At 42.7% G+C, this 19,931-nt stretch overlaps 1 protein-coding gene across 1 annotated transcript in view; it reads left to right on the top strand.

The window, feature by feature from the left end:
- The window catches only part of LOC144498708 (UPF0606 protein KIAA1549), a 273,369-nt gene that overhangs the window by 192,013 nt on the left and 61,425 nt on the right, over positions 1 to 19,931 (top strand). Inside the window, exons 11-12 of the mRNA XM_078220248.1 lie at positions 15,340 to 15,536; positions 17,944 to 18,068. Of these exons, the coding sequence (XP_078076374.1) occupies positions 15,340 to 15,536; positions 17,944 to 18,068 (322 nt within the window). The remainder of the gene's footprint in view (positions 1 to 15,339; positions 15,537 to 17,943; positions 18,069 to 19,931) is intronic.

Below are 19,931 nucleotides of genomic sequence, written 5' to 3'. Positions count from 1 at the left end.
TTTGATCCAAAAATCTCACATTTCATGTCCTGTTTTGTATTGGATGGTTGACAAACGTTTATCCATATCCATTTTTAACATTTCATAAGAATCATAAAAACTAGGAGGAGGAGTAGGCAATTTAACCCCTCGAGCCGGCTCTGCCATTTAATACGATCATGGCTGATTTAATCTCGGCTTCAACTCCACTTACTTGCTTGTTCACCATAGCCTTTCAAACCCTTATTAATTAACAATCTGTCCACCTCTTCCTTAAATATACTCAATGTCCCAGCATGCACGATGCTCTGGGGTAGTGAATTCCACAGACTCGTGACCCTTTGACAGAAGTAATTTCTCCTCATTTCTGTTTTAAATCTGCTCTCTCTTATCCTAAAACTATGATCCTTTGTTCTAGATTACCCTACAGAAGGAAATATCCTCTCCATGTCTACTCTGTCAATCCCCTTATCATTTTTTACACCTCAATTAGATCTCCTCTCATACTCGGGATTATTGGCTTAAACTGCCCAATCTCTCTCCATACGTCAACCCTCATCTCGGGAATCAATTTAGTGATCCTCCTCTGAACCACCTCCAATGCAACTACATTCCTCTTCAAGTAGGGGGACCAAAACTATGCACACTAATTCAAAGTGCAATCTCACTAATGCATTGTACAGTAGCAACAACAACACTTCACTACTTCTATATTCTATTCCTTTAGCAATAAATGTCAAGATTTAATTTGCCTTCCTTATTACCTGCTGTACCTGCATACTAGTTTTTTGCGATTTATGCACAAGGGCACCCAGATCCCTCTGCACTGGAGCACGCTGAAGTTTCTCTCCATTTAGATAATTTGCCTTTGTATTTTTCCTACCAAAATGGATAACCTCACACTTATCCATGTTAAACTCCATTTGTCATTTTTTTCCCCCCCATTTAATTAACCTATCCATATTCATTTGTAAATTTCTTATTTCATTATCGCAACTTCACTTCCACAACCTCCCTTGGCCAATTACTTCGCTTTTGCCATGCTCTTCATCGAGAATTTGTTTCTTAAATTCATGTTAATCCAGCAGTTAATTCATTAATCTTGTGTTCAAATCTTTCACCCTTTAATATTGAAAATAGTTCTTTGAGCCTTTTTGACTATCTTAAATCCTTCATTAAGATCGTCTCTTAAAGTTCCCTTCCTAATAATGTAAAAGTCCCTTGTATCCTTACCCTACCTTCAAAGTTTAACTAGTTCATCCCATTTACCAAATTATTGATACTGTTTTACAGTCGCCCAAGATGATGCTTCCCCTGTCCCCAATTTACTGTGTTGCAGTGTAGAAAACAGCACAATGCCTGATGGTCAAGATCCATGCTGTCTCCACTCTTGACTCCTTTTCTAATCTCTGTGTTTCTGCAAACATAGAATGGCCTGCTGGCCAACTTGATTGTATTTTGGCCTTTTGTCACCCCTTTGTGTGTTGGTATGTAATGAATAACAGGCCTGTTGAAAAGTTTTGAAACATGCTAAATTATATGAACTCTCTTCTATTGATATAGAGGATTAAATGTTCACCATGAAGCAAAACAAAAATGGCCCATCGAGTCTGCGCTGACCACAGTACGATCCAGGCCATATCCCCGTAACCCTACATAATTACCCTGCTAGTCCCTCTGAGACTAGGGGGCAATTTAGCATGGCCAATCAACCTAACCCACACATCTTTGGGCTGTGGGAGGAAACTGGAGCACCTGGAGGAAACCCACACTGACATTAGGAAAATGTGCAAAATCACAAAGGCAGTCTGAGGCCGGAATTGAACCCAGGTCCCTGGCGCTGAGGCAGCAGTACTAACCACTATGCAACCGTGCCACCCATTGTTGTTACAGACACTTGCCATTTCCGTTGAACATGCTTGCTGACTCATGGGCTCAATCGAACTGTTCAGTCATAGAATCATAGAAACCTTACAGCACAGAAAGAGGCCATTCGGCCCATCGAGTCTGCATCGACCACAATCCCACCCAGGCCCTACCCCCATATCCCTACATATTTACCCACTAATCCCTCTAACCTACGCATCTCAGGACACTTAGGGCAATTTTAGCATGGCCAATCAACCTAACCCGCACACCTTTGGACTCACAGTTTGCCATCAAGCTTAGCATTGAGGTCACAGATCAGTAGCTTGATATCATGGCTGGGTACATCATCCAACGTGTCCCACAGTTGGCAGAATTAATGTTTCACCTCCTCAGGTCTGGCTCTGTTGGTGGATAAATTTGCACAACGGTGACTTTGACGTGCCTTGTGTGGAATCTGGCGGTGAGGATTTGCTGGTGTACTGGCTTTTACCCACTAAAGCTTGAACTTGATCCCATCATACATACATCCTCCGATGTGTCACCCTTACTTTGCTGGTACAGCAATTACTTTGGAGCAGGAGTAGGCTATTCAGCCCTTTGAATCTGCTCTATCATGCAGTAAGATCCATACTGATCTGCTGGTGTTCTCAACTCTGCTATCCTCTCTGTCCCCTGTGGTCATTGACTCTCTTGTTATAGAAATATAGGACTTAGGAGCTACTTGCTGTTTCTTTAGTGGTGATGGTTTTTTACAGAGTGAGGGTGCTAGCCTCATGCCGAACCCTTCCTTTTTAACCTGGCTTGGGACTGGCTTCAGCAGAGTTATGATGTGGAGATGCCGGCGTTGGACTGGGGTAAACACAGTAAGAAGTTTAACAACACCAGGTTAAAGTCCAACAGGTTTATTTGGTAGCAAAAGCCACACAAGCTTTCGAGGCTCTAAGCCCCTTCTTCAGGTGAGTGGGAATTCTGTTCACAAACAGAATTTATAAAGACACAGACTCAATTTACATGAATAATGGTTGGAATGCGAATACTTACAACTAATCCAGTCTTTAAGAAACAAAACAATGGGAGTGGAGAGAGCATCAAGACAGGCTAAAAAGATGTGTATTGTCTCCAGACAAGACAGCCAGTGAAACTCTGCAGGTCCACGCAACTGTGGGAGTTACAAATATTGTGACATGAACCCAATATCCCGGTTGAGGCCGTCCTTGTGTGTGCGGAACTTGGCTATCAGTTTCTGCTCAGCGACTCTGCGCTGTCGTGTGTCGCGAAGGCCGCCTTGGAGAACGCTTACCCGAATATCAGAGGCCGAATGCCCGTGACCGCTGAAGTGCTCCCCAACAGGAAGAGAACAGTCTTGCCTGGTGATTGTCGAGCGGTGTTCATTCATCCGTTGTCGCAGCGTCTGCATAGTTTCCCCAATGTACCATGCCTCGGGACATCCTTTCTTGCAGCGTATCAGGTAGACAACGTTGGCCGAGTTGCAAGAGTATGTACCGTGTACCTGGTGGATGGTGTTCTCACGTGAGATGATGGCATCTGTGTCGATGATCCGGCACGTCTTGCAGAGGTTGCTGTGGCAGGGTTGTGTGGTGTCTTGGTCACTGTTCTCCTGAAGGCTGGGTAGTTTGCTGCGGACAATGGTCTGTTTGAGGTTGTGCGGTTGTTTGAAGGCAAGAAGTGGGGGTGTGGGGATGGCCTTGGCGAGATGTTCGTCTTCATCAATGACATGTTGAAGGCTCCGGAGGAGATGCCGTAGCTTCTCCGCTCCGGGGAAGTACTGGACGACGAAGGGTACTCTGTCCACTGTGTCCCGTGTTTGTCTTCTGAGGAGACAAAACCGCACCGACCTCCTCAGAAGACAAACACGGGACACAGTGGACAGAGTACCCTTCGTCGTCCAGTACTTCCCTGGAGCGGAGAAGCTACGGCATCTCCTCCGGAGCCTTCAACATGTCATTGATGAAGACGAACATCTTGCCAAGGCCATCCCCACACCCCCACTTCTTGCCTTCAAACAACCGCACAACCTCAAACAGACCATTGTCCGCAGCAAACTACCCAGCCTTCAGGAGAACAGTGACCAAGACACCACACAACCCTGCCACAGCAACCTCTGCAAGACGTGCCGGATCATCGACACAGATGCCATCATCTCACGTGAGAACACCATCCATCAGGTACACGGTACATACTCTTGCAACTCGGCCAACGTTGTCTACCTGATACGCTGCAAGAAAGGATGTCCCGAGGCATGGTACATTGGGGAAACTATGCAGACGCTGCGACAACGGATGAATGAACACCGCTCGACAATCACCAGGCAAGACTGTTCTCTTCCTGTTGGGGAGCACTTCAGCGGTCACGGGCATTCGGCCTCTGATATTCGGGTAAGCGTTCTCCAAGGCGGCCTTCGCGACACACGACAGCGCAGAGTCGCTGAGCAGAAACTGATAGCCAAGTTCCGCACACACAAGGACGGCCTCAACCGGGATATTGGGTTCATGTCACAATATTTGTAACTCCCACAGTTGCGTGGACCTGCAGAGTTTCACTGGCTGTCTTGTCTGGAGACAATACTCATCTTTTTAGCCTGTCTTGATGCTCTCTCCACTCCCATTGTTTTGTTTCTTAAAGACTGGATTAGTTGTAAGTATTCGCATTCCAACCATTATTCATGTAAATTGAGTCTGTGTCTTTATAAATTCTGTTTGTGAACAGAATTCCCACTCACCTGAAGAAGGGGCTTAGAGCCTCGAAAGCTTGTGTGGCTTTTGCTACCAAATAAACCTGTTGGACTTTAACCTGGTGTTGTTAAACTTCTTACTGTGTTCAGCAGAGTTGCCAGCCCTGGGACTGGCTTTGGCAGAGTTCTGCAGTAATAACACTGTTTTACTTTGGGTATCTGGGTCTCTTTTCTTAAAGTAGGGGAGGCTGGGAATCTATCTGTATTTACAGAGCATGCCCTGGAGTGCATTGGTTATTGCAGGTAATCCTGAAGAGTGCGTAGTTATTGACAATATTTCCCCTTGAGTGTATAAGTAATTGGAGGTCGTCTGCAGAAGTGTTTCAGTAATTGAAGAGGGATCCCCAGGAGTTTGCCAATTGTAGATGGTGTCCAGGAGAGTCCCAAATTCAATGGGGACACCTGGATTGTGTCCCTAATTATGGGGGCTCCCCAGGAACGGCCTCCCTAATGGCAGGCATTCCCCTACTCTGTTGTCCCAAATGACAGGTGGTCACTATTGACATCAGGTTCAATATCATTCAGGACAAAGCGGGCTACTTGATTGACATCTCATCCAACACCTTAAACGTTCACTCTTTCCTCCACCACCACCACACAGTGGCAGCAGAATATAATCTCCAAGGTATACTGCCGGAACTCACCAAGGGTCCTTTGACAGTACCTACTGTCAAATCTGCAACCTCATCACCTAAAAGGACAAGGGCAGCAGATAAATGGGAGCACCATTACTTGCAAGCTTCCCTCCAAGCCACACACCACCCTGACTTGGAACAATAATTGTCATTCCTTCACTGTCACTGGTCGAATTTCTGGAACACCTTGCCTAACAACATTATGGGTAGCCTACAGTATATGAACTGCAGTGGTGTGAAAGTAATTGCAGCAATGTTAATGTGTTGGCTCAGATACTTGGGTCAACTCTCCTGCTTTTGGTCGCATACAGCCTCCTGAGAGGGTGAAGACAGGTTACTGGTATAATATCTAATCCAAATAGTGGCACTTCCATCAGTGCAGCACTTCCTCAGGGCTGCATAGGAGCCACAGTTTTGTGAAAAGGGTGCAGTCAGAACATCTTTTAAAATGTAAAATTTGTTGCAGGGGGATCCAGGATACCCAGAAAAATATCTGGTAAGCAAATACTAAATTCTGACTGAAATTTATTGCAGGATTGGTGCAAACTTAATCTGGAACAGGTCTGAACACAAAAGACTAGTCTCGAATTAAATTCAATTAATGACGAAGAATAAACTTGAGATTCGGCAGTGATTAATGATGTTTAGGATTGAAAGGGCACTCAAAGCTGAAAGTCAAATTATGTTTGTTATCACTGGCAATTTTGTCCAATCATCTGAATCCAATTGATATGAAAGTATCTAGAACAGTAAACTTGATGGCAAAAGTGAGGAGAATATTTCTGGTCAGAACCTTGACTGTTAAAGACACAGTGCCAACTTTATTTACTAAGCTATATGTTTCTTCAGTAAATAGCTGATTTCTTAATTTTTTAAAAATTGGAACAAATGATGAAGGATGAACAGATCGAGCCAAAACTTAATTATTTATGTTGTATAGAGATCAGTGGCTCAAGCAAATCTGTACCATAAGATCTATGCCAGAGGGAGGGGAAAATCATGGTTAAGGACTATTTTCTTTCAGTATTGATAGAGATTTAATTTTCCTCCTCATTTATATGGGGGATCTAACAAAACACTCTGCACATACTGAACTCGTCAGAAGAATATTGAAGCATTTAAAATTAACTGAAAGTATTCCCCCGTGGACAGTTCAGCCCAATTTCATAAGACCATAAGACACAGGAGCAGAATTAGGCCACTTGGCCCATCGAGTCTGCTCCGCCACTCGATCATGGCTGATATTTTTTCTCAGCCCCATTCTCCTGCCTTTTCCCCATAACCCCTGATCCCCTTATTAATCAAGAACCTATCTATCTCTGTCTTAAAGACACTCAATGACATGGCCTCCACAGCCTTCTGCGGCAAAGAGCTCCACAGATTCACCACTCTCTGGCTGAAGAAATTCCTCCTCATCTCTGTTTTAAAGGATCATCCCTTTAGCCTGAGGTTGTGCCCTCTGGTTCTAGTTTTTCCAACTAGTGGAAACATGCTCTCCACGTTCACTCTATCCAGGCCTTGCAATATCCTATAAGTTTCAATAAGATAACCCCCTCATCCTTCTAAACTCCAACGAGTACAGACCCAGAGTCCTCAACTGTTCCTCATACAACAAGCTCTTCATTCCAGGGATCATTCTAGTGAACCTCCTCTGGACTCTTTCCAAGGCCAGCACGTCCTTCCTTAGATATGGGGCTCAAAACTGCTCACAATATTCCAAATGGGGTCTGACCAGAGCCTTATACAGCCTCAGAAGTACATCCCTGCTCCTGTAGTCTAGCCCTCTTGACATGAACGCTAACATTGCATTTGCCTTCCTAACTGCCAACTGAACCTGCACATTAACCTTAAGAGACTCTTGAACAATGACTCCCAAGTCCCTTTGTGTTTCTGATTCCCTAAGCATTTTCCCATTTAGAAAATAGTCTATGCCTCCATTCCTCTTTCCGAAGTGCATAACCTCATACTTTTCCACATTGTATTCCATCTGCCACTTCTTTGCCCACTCACTTAACCTGTCCAAGTCCTTCCGCAGCCCTCCTGCTTCCTCAATACTACCTGTCCCTCTACATCTTTGTATCATCTGCAAATTTAGCAACAGTACCTTCAGTTCCTTCCTCCAAATCGTTGATGTATATTGTAAAAGGGTGTGGTCCCAGCACTGACCCCTGAGACACACCACTAGTCACCGGCTGCCATCCTGAGAAAGACCCCTTTATCCCCACTCTCTGCCATCTGCCAGTCAGCCAATCCTCTATCCATGCCAGAATCTTACCCTTGACACCATGGGCACTTAACTTAATTAACAGTCTCCTACGTGGCACCTTGTCAAAGGCCTTCTGGAAATTTAAATAAATCACGTCCTCTTGTTCTCCTTTATCTAACTTCCTTGTTACCTCCTCAAAGAACTCTTAACGGATTTGTCAGACGTGCCCTCCCCTTGACAAAGCCGTGCTGACTCAGTCCTACTTTATCATGCACTTCCAAGTACTCTGCGATCTCATCTTTAATAATGGACTCTAAAATCTTGCCAATGACCGAAGTCAGGCTAACCGGCCTATAATTTCCCATCTGCTGCCTCCCTCCCTTCTTAAACAGCGGCGTTACATTCGCTACTTTCCAGATCTCTGGTACCCTCCCTGCCTCCAGGTGATTCCTGAAAGATCACTACCAATGCCTCCATAATTTCTTCAGCTATCTCTTTAAGAACCCTGGGGTGTAGTCCATCCAATCCAGGTGATTTATCCACCTTCAGACCTTTCAGTTTCCCCAAAACCTTCTCCTTAGCGATGGCCATTACACTCACCTGTGCCTCCTGACTCTCCTGGAGCTCTGGCATCCCACCAGTGTCTTCCACAGTGAGGACTAATGCAAAGTAACTATTCAGTTCCTCTGCCATTGCTTTGTTTCCTATTATTACTTCTCCAGCTTCATTTCCCTGTGGTCCAATTTTTGCCCCTCTTACCTTTTTATATATTGAATAAAACTCTTCCTATCTTCTTTTATATCACTAGCTAGCTTACACTCATATTTCATCTTCTCCGCACCCCCCCCACCCCTTATTGCTTTTTTAGTTGTCCTCTGCTCTCTTTTAAAAGCTTCCCAATCCTCTGGCTTCCCACTAATCCTTGCCACTTTGTATGCTTTTTCTTTTGCTTTTATGCTGTCCTTGACTTCCCTCGTTAGTCATGGATGCCTCGTCCTCTCCTTAGCATGTTTCCTCCTCCTTGGGATGAATTTCTGTTGTGCCTCCTGTATAACTCTCAAAAACTCCTGCCATTGCTGTTCCACTGTCTTCTCTGCTGGTCTCCCTTTCCAATCAACTCTGGCCAGCTCCTCCTTCATGTCTTTGTAGTTACCTTTATTTAATTGTAATACCGTTACATCTGACTCCAGCTTGTCCCTCTCAAACTGCAGGGCAAATTCTATCATATTATGGTCACTGCTCCCTAAGGGTTCCTTCACCTTAAGCTCCCTAATCAAGTCTGCCTCATTACACATCACAAAATCCAGAATTGCCTGTTCCCTAGTAGGCTCTGTCACAAGCTGCTCCAAAAAACCATCTCTTAGACATTCCACACATTCCGTTTTTTAGGATCCACTACCTACCTGATTTTCCCAGCCCACCTGCATATTAAAGTCCCCCATGATTATTGTAATATTGCCTTTTTTATATGTCTTTTCCATCTCCTGATTTATTTTCTGCCCCACATCCTGACTACTGCTAGGGGGCCTGTATATAACTCCCATCAGGGTCTTTTTACCTTTGCGATTCCTCAACTCTATCCACAGAGATCCTATGCCTTCTGATCCTATATCACTTGTTGCTATCGATTTAAGTTCATTCTTTACTAACAATGCAACCCCGCCCCCTCTGCCCATCTGCCATGTCCTCTGATAGGACACATACCCTTGGATATTTAGATCCCAGTCCTGATCCCTTTGCAGCCATGTCTCTGTGATGCCCACAATTTCAATTTGCGCAACAAGCTCATTTACCTTGTTCCGTATACCGTACACATTTAGGTACAACACTCTCAGTCCTGCATTGACTACCTCCCTTCTCATACTTGTCACCTTTTTTGCTTTGTCTGCCATCTTCTATACTCTGTTCTATTACGTGGTCTGGAAATTTTACTAACCTCTCCTGATCCCTAGCTCCATTAACCTGCACCTCTACCCTCTCCTTTAACTTTGATTTTCTAATTCTCCATACAACTGAACCCTCTTCCCCCCCCCCCCCCCCCCCCCCCTACTATTTAGTTTAAAGCCCTATCTACAGCCCTAGTTATACGATTCACCAGTACTCTGGTCCCAGCATGATTCAGATGAAGACCGTCCCATCGGAACAGGTCCCCTCTTCCTCAATACTGGTGCCAATGTCCTATGATTTCAAACCCATTCCTCCCACACCAATCTTTGAGCCATGCATTTACCTCCTTAATCTTATTGACCCTGTGCCAATTAGCTCATGGCTCAAGTAGTAATCCAGAGATTGTTACCTTTTTGGTTCTGCTTTTTAATTTAGCTCCTAGCTGTTCATACTCCCTTAGCAGAACCTTTGTTCCTGATCTACCTATGCCATTGGTACCTACATGGACCACGACAACAGGTCTTTACCCTCCTACTCCAAGTTCCTCTGCAGCCCAGATGAGATATCCCGAACCCGAGCACCAAGCAGGCAACACAACCTTCGGGATTCTCGAACCTGGTCACAGAACAATGTCAATACTCCTAACTATACTATCCCCACTAATTTCAGCACAAAGGCAGTTGTTCATATCAGTTTATAAAATAGATATTTATTGCTTGGTAGAAGATTTTCAAATATTTAAACTCTGAAAATTGTGCCAAAAACAATTTATACTGGGTTTTATAGTTAATATTGTTTTAATGATTTTAATTTATGGGATGTGGGCATTAGGCCAGCATTTATTGCCCATCAGAATGTGGTGATGAGCTGCCTTTCTGAACCACTGCAGTCCCTGAGATGTAGGTACACCCTCAATGCTGTTAGGGTACAAATTCATGGATTTATCTAGTGACAGTAAAGGACCACGCTATATTCCCAAGTCAGAATGGTGGTGTTATCTGGTATCTGCTGTCCTTGTCCTTCCAGATGGTAGTGGCTGTGGGTTTCGTCATATCCAGGTCTTGCTATATTTGAACATGGACTTCTTCGGTATCTTGGGGAGTCACGAATTGTCATGAACATTGTGTAGTCATCAACGAATATCCCCACTTCTGACCTTATAATGAAAGGAAGGTCACTGAAGAAGCAATAGAAGATGATTGGGGCCGCACGGTAGCACAGTGGTTAGCACTGCTGCTTCACAGCTCCAGGGACCTGGGTTCGATTACCGGCTTGGATCACTGTCTGTGTGGAGTTTGCACATTCTCCTCGTGTCTGCGTGGGTTTCCTCCGGGTGCTCCGGTTTCCTCCCACAGTCCAAAGATGTGCGGGTTAGGTTGATTGGCCAGGTTAAAAATTGTCCCTTAGAGTCCTGAGATGTGTAGGTTAGAGAGATTAGTGGGTAAATATGTGGGGGTAGGGCCTGGGTGGGATCGTGGTCGGTGCAGACTCGATGGGCCGAATGACCTCCTTCTGCACTGTAGGGTTTCTACGATTTCTATGATTGGGCCCAGGACACTATCCTGAAGAACTCCTGCAGTGATGTGAAACTGCATTAGAATTTGGAAAGGCTGTTAGTCAATGGGCAAAGGGTCACTCTGTTGTTATACTGAGCCAAAAAGTGTTCCAGGTTTGGTCTCCAATCTCTGCTTAGGTTACCTGATCTCTACTGCAGAACTGGCTTGGATGTGACATTTGGCTTCAGTGTCAACATCAGCTAGGATCAGATTTAGCAGCAGTGGCTTTCAGGGTTGGGTAGTTCGGAGAAACTGACTGCCTCATGCTGCAAAATGACTACTTGTAAAAGGTAATAGGGGCTATACCCCAGCAAGCAGCCAATGGCTTTAACTGAGAACATTTTGAAAGATTTTTTAAAATCCTTTGCTTCCATCTAAACACCCAGTGACCCAAATTCTCCAATGTTGATGGAAAATGGTGCCTTTTTTCATCAGTGCACTCTGTACGTAAGCCATTCATTAAAAAAGTTGATGAGAAACAAGAACTGGGCTATCTTATTTTAACAATATAACCTGGAGGAAGAACATTAGTACAAGATTTAAAAAGAGGAAGTGTTGCTTGTACAGAACTGAAATGGGTCAGTGTGAAAATGATTTTTGCCGGAGACTGCCTCAGCAGTTTGGTATAATCTGGATATTGTCTGAGTTCAGATCCCTATTGTGTCTTTAATAACTCGGGATGAGGGAATTGTGACATGCAGGATGTGTTCTGAATGCATTTATCCTTGTGCACAGGAGTAACCAGACAGACAGTCTGAAAAATGTAGAATGTTTCAAATAGAAAATAAACCAAACTGGTGTCATAAAGAAAAGCGTAAGCTGGAATTTGGGGAAAGAAACCAGAACTGTTTCAAACACGCACCAAGTCCTCAGGATCTGAAAAAGGAAAGAAATGTTAAATGTGTTTGGGTGGAGACAAGATTTGTTTGTTTACAAATCCCTTCAAGATATCTACTCCCTCCATCTGCCCTACAATGTATCCCTCTTCTTCTGCTCCATGAGTTAGAGAGCCTTCAACTATCACATTCCAGTGTTATCTCCTTAATTCCAAGACCCCTTGTGAATTTGAGAATTGCATTAATTTAACTTTATTATGAACATGGCCAGGTGCTGATTGATCATGAACTGGCAATGTTAAATTGTGGGGGTGGGAGATCTAGTGCAACCGCTGAATTGAAGAACCACTTTGCTTTAAAAGGTCAAGCATGACTTTAGCATGAAACAGATGTAATGTTAAAGCTGATGCTGAAGGTAGCTCAAGTGGCCACAGAGGACCTATATAGTGAACCTGAGGGAGATGCAGTAGAAATGGGTTGTCATCATCCAAAAGATAACTGACTAGAAAGAGGGGACAGGGCAGGTGAAAGCTAATTCACAAGTGCGACATGGACAAAAAATGTCTGTGTTAAAAGAGATTTGCCAGGTTAAGTGTATCCTCAATTTTGGTAGACAAGATGCCAGCGTTGGACTGGGGTGGGCACAGTAAGAAGTCTCACAACACCAGGTTAAAGTCCAACAGGTTTATTTGGAGTCACGAGCTTTCGGAGTGCTGCTCCTTCATCAGGTGCGACTCATCTGATGAAGGAGCAGTGCTCCGAAAGCTCTTGATTCCAGATAAACCTGTTGGACTTTAACCTGGTGTTGTGAGACTTCTGGTGTTTCAAGAAATTGGAGCACCTTGCAAAGAACTTCAAAAATGCAAAATAAAAAACAGAAAATGCTGCAAAAGACTCAGCAAGTCTGGCAGCATCTGTGGAGAGAAACAAGAGTTAACGTTTTGAGTCCATATGACTTCTTCACTCTTTTGAGTCCACATGGGCTCCTTCACATGAACTCTCTCCACAGATGTTGCCAGACTTGCTGAATCTTTCCAAGATTTTGTTTTTATTTTATATTTCCAGCATCTACAATATTTTGCATTTATATGAATCCAAAGTTGTGGCTTAGATGAGAAAATGTAAACCAAATAATGCTACCGCCTGCATTTCCTTGGATGCTGTGGTGTCCATTTAATGTGTTGTGAGGTAGGCTGGCCACGAGTTTGACATATGTCAGGGTTCTTCATACTTGCAATATTTTTATTTATTCTTGCAGAAAAGAGCTCATAATAGGAAGGAATTCTTGTTTCGTTTTCAGAATTCCAGCGTACCCTTTCTTTTTGATCCAACTTGGATTTATTTTTCTGGTTGCAACATTCTGCATTTCTCAGATTGCTTGTCCAATCTCTCCTGTGGATCAGGTCGCGTTCAATCCTCAAGGATAATGTGCATTCAGAACAAATTCTGCAAGTCACGATCTCATCAACCAGCAAGTGAATTGATGGAGACTGGGGGAAGGGTTGTGGGGATGGGGAGAGTGCATCAGTTTTTTTAAAAATAAGTGCAAATGGTCAAAGCCAAGCTATAGACTCCTCATCTGTTGAATTTAAGTTGATCAGTCCACTGCTTAGCCTGTAAAGGGGACACTCCGTAATGTGCAGCATTGTTTGTGTCTCTCCACAAGTACATAAATGGTTTATACTGTGGCCCCAGCTGTGGAGGCTGGCTGCACAAGGGCCCTGGCATCTCCTGAACCTGTTTAGCAAGGACCATTCTCACTTGAAGGCAGCTCAGCACCGTCTTTCCAAGGGCAATTAGGGATGAGCAATAGATGCTGGCATAGCCAGTGATGCCCACATACATTGAATGAGCTAAACAAAAAGTTTAAAGCCTGCCCTTTGACAGATGTGTTTGTCACAAGGAACTTGTTATTGGCCCAATACTGCAAACCTTTAATCCATCTTGAGGGAACAAACTGTAAGTAGTCATTCTGGAATTTACAAGAGGTGGTTGGAGAGAGTCAAAAGGCAGGACATTTCAATTCTACAAGCAAAAACCCTTCATTGCTGCTTTTACTTCCTACCTCTGCCAAAAGCTTTCATATACTTGGGCACATAGCAAATCGCAAATTTAGTATACGTCCCACAACTTAGCACAGTATGTATGAGCATTCACAGCATGCTTATTTCTGTTAATTTTTTGATGCGTTTCCATGTGATGCGACGGGATTTAGGCACTACCATCTCGCAGCGCACAACAGCATTCACTTAACTTATAACCACCAGGTCTGGGTTATCTACTCCAGGAATTCAGATTTGGACGGTAAGAAACACCTGGTTAAACACAGTGTCATTAGTTCACTGAATCATTGGAAAGTGTGTGAATCAACCTCCAAGTTACGATTGTTTGTATGAAGTGTACGAGTCGTATATTTACAATAGTATTTGGATCACAATGCAAAATTGTCATGTGCTCCTAGTGTCTTGTATGTCCAATAGGAGTCCTAATCTGAGCTATGGGTTCATTAATCGCACTCACTCTCTCTTCAGTTAGCATACCCTAAGAGAGCATTGTCCACCATCGATTTCCTTTTTTTGTGTAATCTATGGTGAACCATGACTATGCTTGGCAAGGTACTGCAATAGTTTGCCATGGCCTTCTGCAGTATAGCTAACCAGGGTTTTTCTCACTCTTACTGCCTGTTTAGCCATGTTATGAACGAATGCACCTTCTTGGAGTGGGACTGGAACCCAGAACAGTGACTGGGACCATGCCCACATCACCAGAAGACCCCCTCCATTAAACTATTCAGCTGATGACGTCTATTATCTTGGATTCAGTTTCTGAGTCTGCCCTGTCTGTATTCATCATACTGGGAGACTGACTGGACAGTATGTTCACTTATTTCCTATGAACTGACTTCAGTCTATTCGTAAGTCATGCAGAGGTGATGCCCATTAACAGGACATGGCAAGAAGACGTACCTCTTGGATGCAGAACCTGTTTTTCGGGGTTCTATACCTCTGCACTAAAATGACTGATGCTAATCCACATATACCAAGCCAGATTCATGGACCCAGGTTTCTGTGGCTCTGATTCCTTCTGTTGTAAATGGGTCTCGTCCTTTATATTGTAGAGCGTGATCGGTGGAGGAGTACTGCCTCTTTGGGCACACTATTATATCATAAGGGTCCCTTTGGTTACCTTCAGCACCTGTAAAATCAAACAGGGTTGAATATAAATTATATTTCCAGCTAAAGCAACAATGGATATGTGGGAGAGACAAAAGAAACATCAGTTATTTACTTTGTAAGATATGAACATCGGTGAAATGTGAGAATACGAAATTGTCCTTTCCAGTATACATTTAATTTAAAGGAAACCTAATTATAGGACCCCACCAAGGTTGAAAAGAGTAGGAGAGAAGCCTTAGTAAATTGGCAAGTAATGATTAAAATAAAAAAGACCATGGAGATGTTGGAATAGAGTTAAACAAAATATTGAAAATGCTTTTTGTGCTGCACCAGGCATGATGGAACATTTGCAGCTTAATGCAATTCATTGCAGAGGCTCCCTTTAATGGTATGATGACATCTGTAACACCCACCCTAATTGACCATCACATTTGCCTCTTCAGCTACAAGTGCCAAGTGTTAAAGGTTTTGACTTTGCCAAGCAGCATATTGGACAGCACGGTAAAGACGACATACTAGTTATCCATGAAGGGCTTCCACCTCCCCCAGCAAAAGATGCCACACCATCTGAGAACGGTGATGTGTCTAGTCCTCAGCCTAAGGCAGCCAAACTCTCCAAGGGCCTTCGACAGAGAAGCAGGTCAGTAGACTCCATTACTCAGAGCATCAAAGAGATGGCAACAAAAAAACCTTTTTTTTAACCTTAAAATCAAATTTTCCTCTCAATATTACATGGATAGAAATGAAAGATGGCAAAGTATTCCGAGCAGATTTGCCTCTGTTCAGTAGTGTAGCTGGTCTCGAGTGATTGCACAAATAGGAGAACAGAAGCTCTTCTCAAGAACACAAAAGAATTAGGAGCAGGTGAGTGCCATTTGGCACCTCACCATTCTTGCTTCACCTTTCAATAAAATCATGGCTGATCGGATTGTGGCATCAACTGCACCTAATCTGAAACTACTCCCCTCTCCGAACCCTTGAATCCCATGTCAATCAAAAATCTACCTGACTCAACATCACCTCTTATTCTTCTAAACTCTAATGAATAGAGATCCAACCAGCTCAACTGTTCCTCATAAGCTGATCATTCCAAGATCCCAGGATCAAATATGACACCAAGGTTGCAAACAGACTGGGTAATCTCCCAACTTTTAAGGACGATTTTGGGAGTTGACAACATGCTCAAGGATTTTGGAAATGGGTGGTAGTTTTCAGCCATGATAACATAGCAATCATTACACCAGCCTGTGATGCTAGCACTATTTGGGGCAGCAGGCAGTTTGGGAATATAGTTGCTTGAGGGATCATTATTGATCTTTTAACACTTGTCAGGAATCCTTGCACCCAGGCCCACAGAAATTACAATGAGCTGCAGCTTGAACCTGGATTCTGGTGGGATATATGGCTGGCATGTTGAAACAGAGATACTATTATCTAAATCAATCAGTGGACTTCTGCTCTCCAGACCTGAAAGTATCCAGATTATTAGTCTGACTGTTTTTTGCTGAAGAGCAATGATCCTTTAACCCAGTATCCTTTACATATGACTAGCTTTCCTTGAACAACTTGTCAGTCTTGACCCTCACTGCAATTCTCCCATTCCCTCATTTTTCAAAAATGGCGATTTATGATTTTGGCAGGGAGGTCATCCCCTACAAAATAAATGTTTAATCTGTCATTGCCCAAACTGCACAGTGCTCATTGTAATGACCATCTATTTATGTAGGGACAGTCCCTTGGCCTCCATGAACCCCAGCATCAAAACCTTTACAAGATGATCTCCAAGCCTCTAGAGCCAGAGTGAGGGTCTTCGGTAAATTGAAGCTCTTAATTTCCTGAAGTCACACCTTATTGTTTATAACATTTATTGCACTATAGTTGTTGAACATTCAGCAGAATCTTAATTCTCCATCATGATGAAGGGAGATACCCCACTTGATAATCAAGTAAAATTGGCAGATAATCACAAATGCTTTCATGCATCATGTTAAGAGTACAGCTGATAAATGCCTGGGGATTCCAAACCCAGAAGGAAACTTTGAAATGCCTGCTCTTAACTGTATTTATGCAATTTAGCATAATGTGAGGAAACAGGTGAAGAGCAGTCAGGTATATTCCAGGCTCTTTTGTAATGATTTTAAACAAAATAAATTTTATTAGACAATAAAACACACAGCAAGAAAGTCAATCAAAAACACAGTTAACTACATTAATGGCTATCCGCACTATCTTTAAATTTACCCAGTTCAAAACCCCTCTATTTTCCTAACCTCCAAGCTACAGCTCTTGAAATAGCATCCCGTAGGTTTGAAAACTGTAAGGAAAATCCAGCAGTAGTTATTGCACCAGGTACCAATTTGAAATAGAAACAACTGATTTCTCAAAACATACTTCTCAAAATAATACCTGTTGGGAGTAAACACACTTCCTGCTGTGTGAACTACGATTTCAAAACAGCTCCCTGCATCGGGTGAATTTGCCTCTGATATACTTTTTCCTTGTGATCTTTCCTTATCTAACATTCTCAGGAATTACTCTTAATTACCTTTATTATATGAGCTCACCTTTTAGCATGTAAATGTGAAATCCATCCTCATCTTCTATTGTTACCAAACTTGTCTTGGGGTAAACACGCATATCCAGTTTTGCTATGCTAATTAGCGTATCAAAGCAATAATTCTATCGACTCAGACAATCTGTCTCTTTTTCAACTTAAAAAAAAGCTTGTTTCTCCTTTAAACCTACAGCTATCAGAACATATTCCCAATTATTGGATCCCTTACTTCCCCATTTTATCACAATGTTTGAACAATTATCTGACATAAACCTGTTGCTCTGATTGGCCTCTTTAGATTATATGACAACCTCTTCTGAAGTCTTAATATAAAAAGTATTCCATTCAAAACATCCAATTAAGTTGTAGTGTTTTATATGAAACTAGTCTGTAATAACCCTAGATAATGGAGTATGGACAATTGAGGTTCTGCTGGACATGCAAATCAAAAATGGTTTTGTTGCCTAAATAACCAGTGTCTGTCTCTGTGTAGAGTTTCACCTTCAGAAGCCGAGTCCACAGCCAGTGAACGGTCCAGCGGGAGAGAGTCCATTGAAGATATCCCTAGACTCCCTGCAACTCCCACTGGTGGCAATAGACACACTGTGATCAGAAATGGTTTGTACCCTCTCACTTATTAGTAGCTGCAATGTGAATCTGTACATCATATTTTGGGGGAAAAAAATGGTTAAAGGGTGAGATGGTGTTTTCTGGCACCATTACTGTTTGTCTCCATTTCAAATTCTGATTTCAGCAGTGGCTGCCTATTCTGAACAGCAAGGTTTTGTGCCTACCTGCAAAATGGAGCTGTTTCACAGTAAATTTAAGCAAATCATTTAATCCTATTAGAATGCAACTGGACATCCATTTCCTGCCTGTACAAGTGTGATCCCATCTATCTCCCAGTTCAGCTTGTGGTGTACAAGGTGCATTTAAGTTTGTTTTGAACATGCATTCTTTGAAAGGGCCTTGTCCTCTTTTAGCTTTGAGCTGAGAAAATGGTACAGTAGCACATACTTCAGGCAAACTCTAATCTCATGAATGGCAATGGCTTGGACTTGTCTCATGATTCAAGTTCTCATCTAAATGATTTGTGTGCCCCAGATAAGCATATCTAAATGTAAACATGTACATGTAACATTATCATAGACAATGAATGCTACAAGATTATTTTATAAACAGTAAGTACATTCCAATGAAATTCTTATCTAAACAATGCACATCTATCATTGTTGTTCAGGACATAAGAGTACACCAACAGTATTAAGTACACCCAGATGATATAGAAATTTTAGGGAAGAGCTGGCTATGCTCAGTAAGCCTGAGTTCTGATTTCTGGTCACAGATCTGAAATCTGTTTCTTTCCCCATTAACGCTTCCTGATCCACTGAGCATTTCCAGCATTTTCTGTTTTCATTTATCATTTCCTGCATCTGCAGTATTTTGCTTTTGTATTGTGTACCTCAAAGTCATTAAATAAACATAAAATTTACCCCTACAATGTAAAAAAGATGCTAATTGTATCCCATGTTATGGAAACAATAGGTGTACCCCAATATTATTTATATCAAAAATGTTGAGGTGCCCAAGCAAAACTATTATACATAGTGTTTATCCCAAAATTATAATAAGTATCCCAAGATATTGTAAACTGTACACTTATCCCCAAAAGCAAAAACACTCTGTATTTCAGAAGCCCTATTTACAACTGGCCTAATTCTTACAAAGCACCAATATAAGTTGAAGTCACAGCCGCTAAAAATCAACACTTTGGAAACTGGTAACTGTGAGACTTAGTTTATGAATCAAGGGAACAGTTATCTTTCTGGAAAACAACAATAATCAAGTTCATTTCAAAACCTTTGAAGGTGTGTTTGGTGGTGGTTACCACGGCTACAGGAACCGACACATAAAATTGTGCCAAAGAAAAATCTGCTTGTTTTCAGAATTTGCTAAATGTTTGAATAGTGTGTTGGCATCCCCTGTTGGTTTGATGTTGTTACTGAAACTGGCAATTTTAAATTAAAGCAATTGCTTCAAACCCATATTATTCTCTGTCTAAGCATAAGGAAGAGCGGATTCGTGAAGGGCAAGTCGTGCCTCACAAATTTGATAGAATTTTTTGAGGAGGTAACTAAGTGTGTTGATGAAGGTAGGGCAGTTGATGTCATATACATGGATTTTAGTAAGGCGCTTGATAAGGTCCCCCATGGTCGGCTTATGATGAAAGTGAGGAGGTGTGGGATAGAGGGAAAGTTGGCCGATTGGATAGGTAACTGGCTGTCTGACCGAAGACAGAGGGTGGTGGTCGATGGAAAATTTTCGGATTGGAGGCAGGTTGCTAGCGGTGTGCCGCAGGGATCAGTGCTTGGTCCTCTGCTCTTTGTGATTTTTATTAATGACTTAGAGGAGGGGGCTGAAGGGTGGATCAGTAAATTTGCTGATGACACCAAGATTGGTGGAGTAGTGGATGAGGTGGAG

Source organism: Mustelus asterias, chromosome 9 (genome assembly GCF_964213995.1).
Source record: "Mustelus asterias chromosome 9, sMusAst1.hap1.1, whole genome shotgun sequence".
Lineage (NCBI taxonomy): Eukaryota > Metazoa > Chordata > Chondrichthyes > Carcharhiniformes > Triakidae > Mustelus > Mustelus asterias.
The sequence above is the reverse complement of the archived record's forward strand: the minus strand, read 5'-3'. Positions and strand labels throughout refer to the sequence as shown.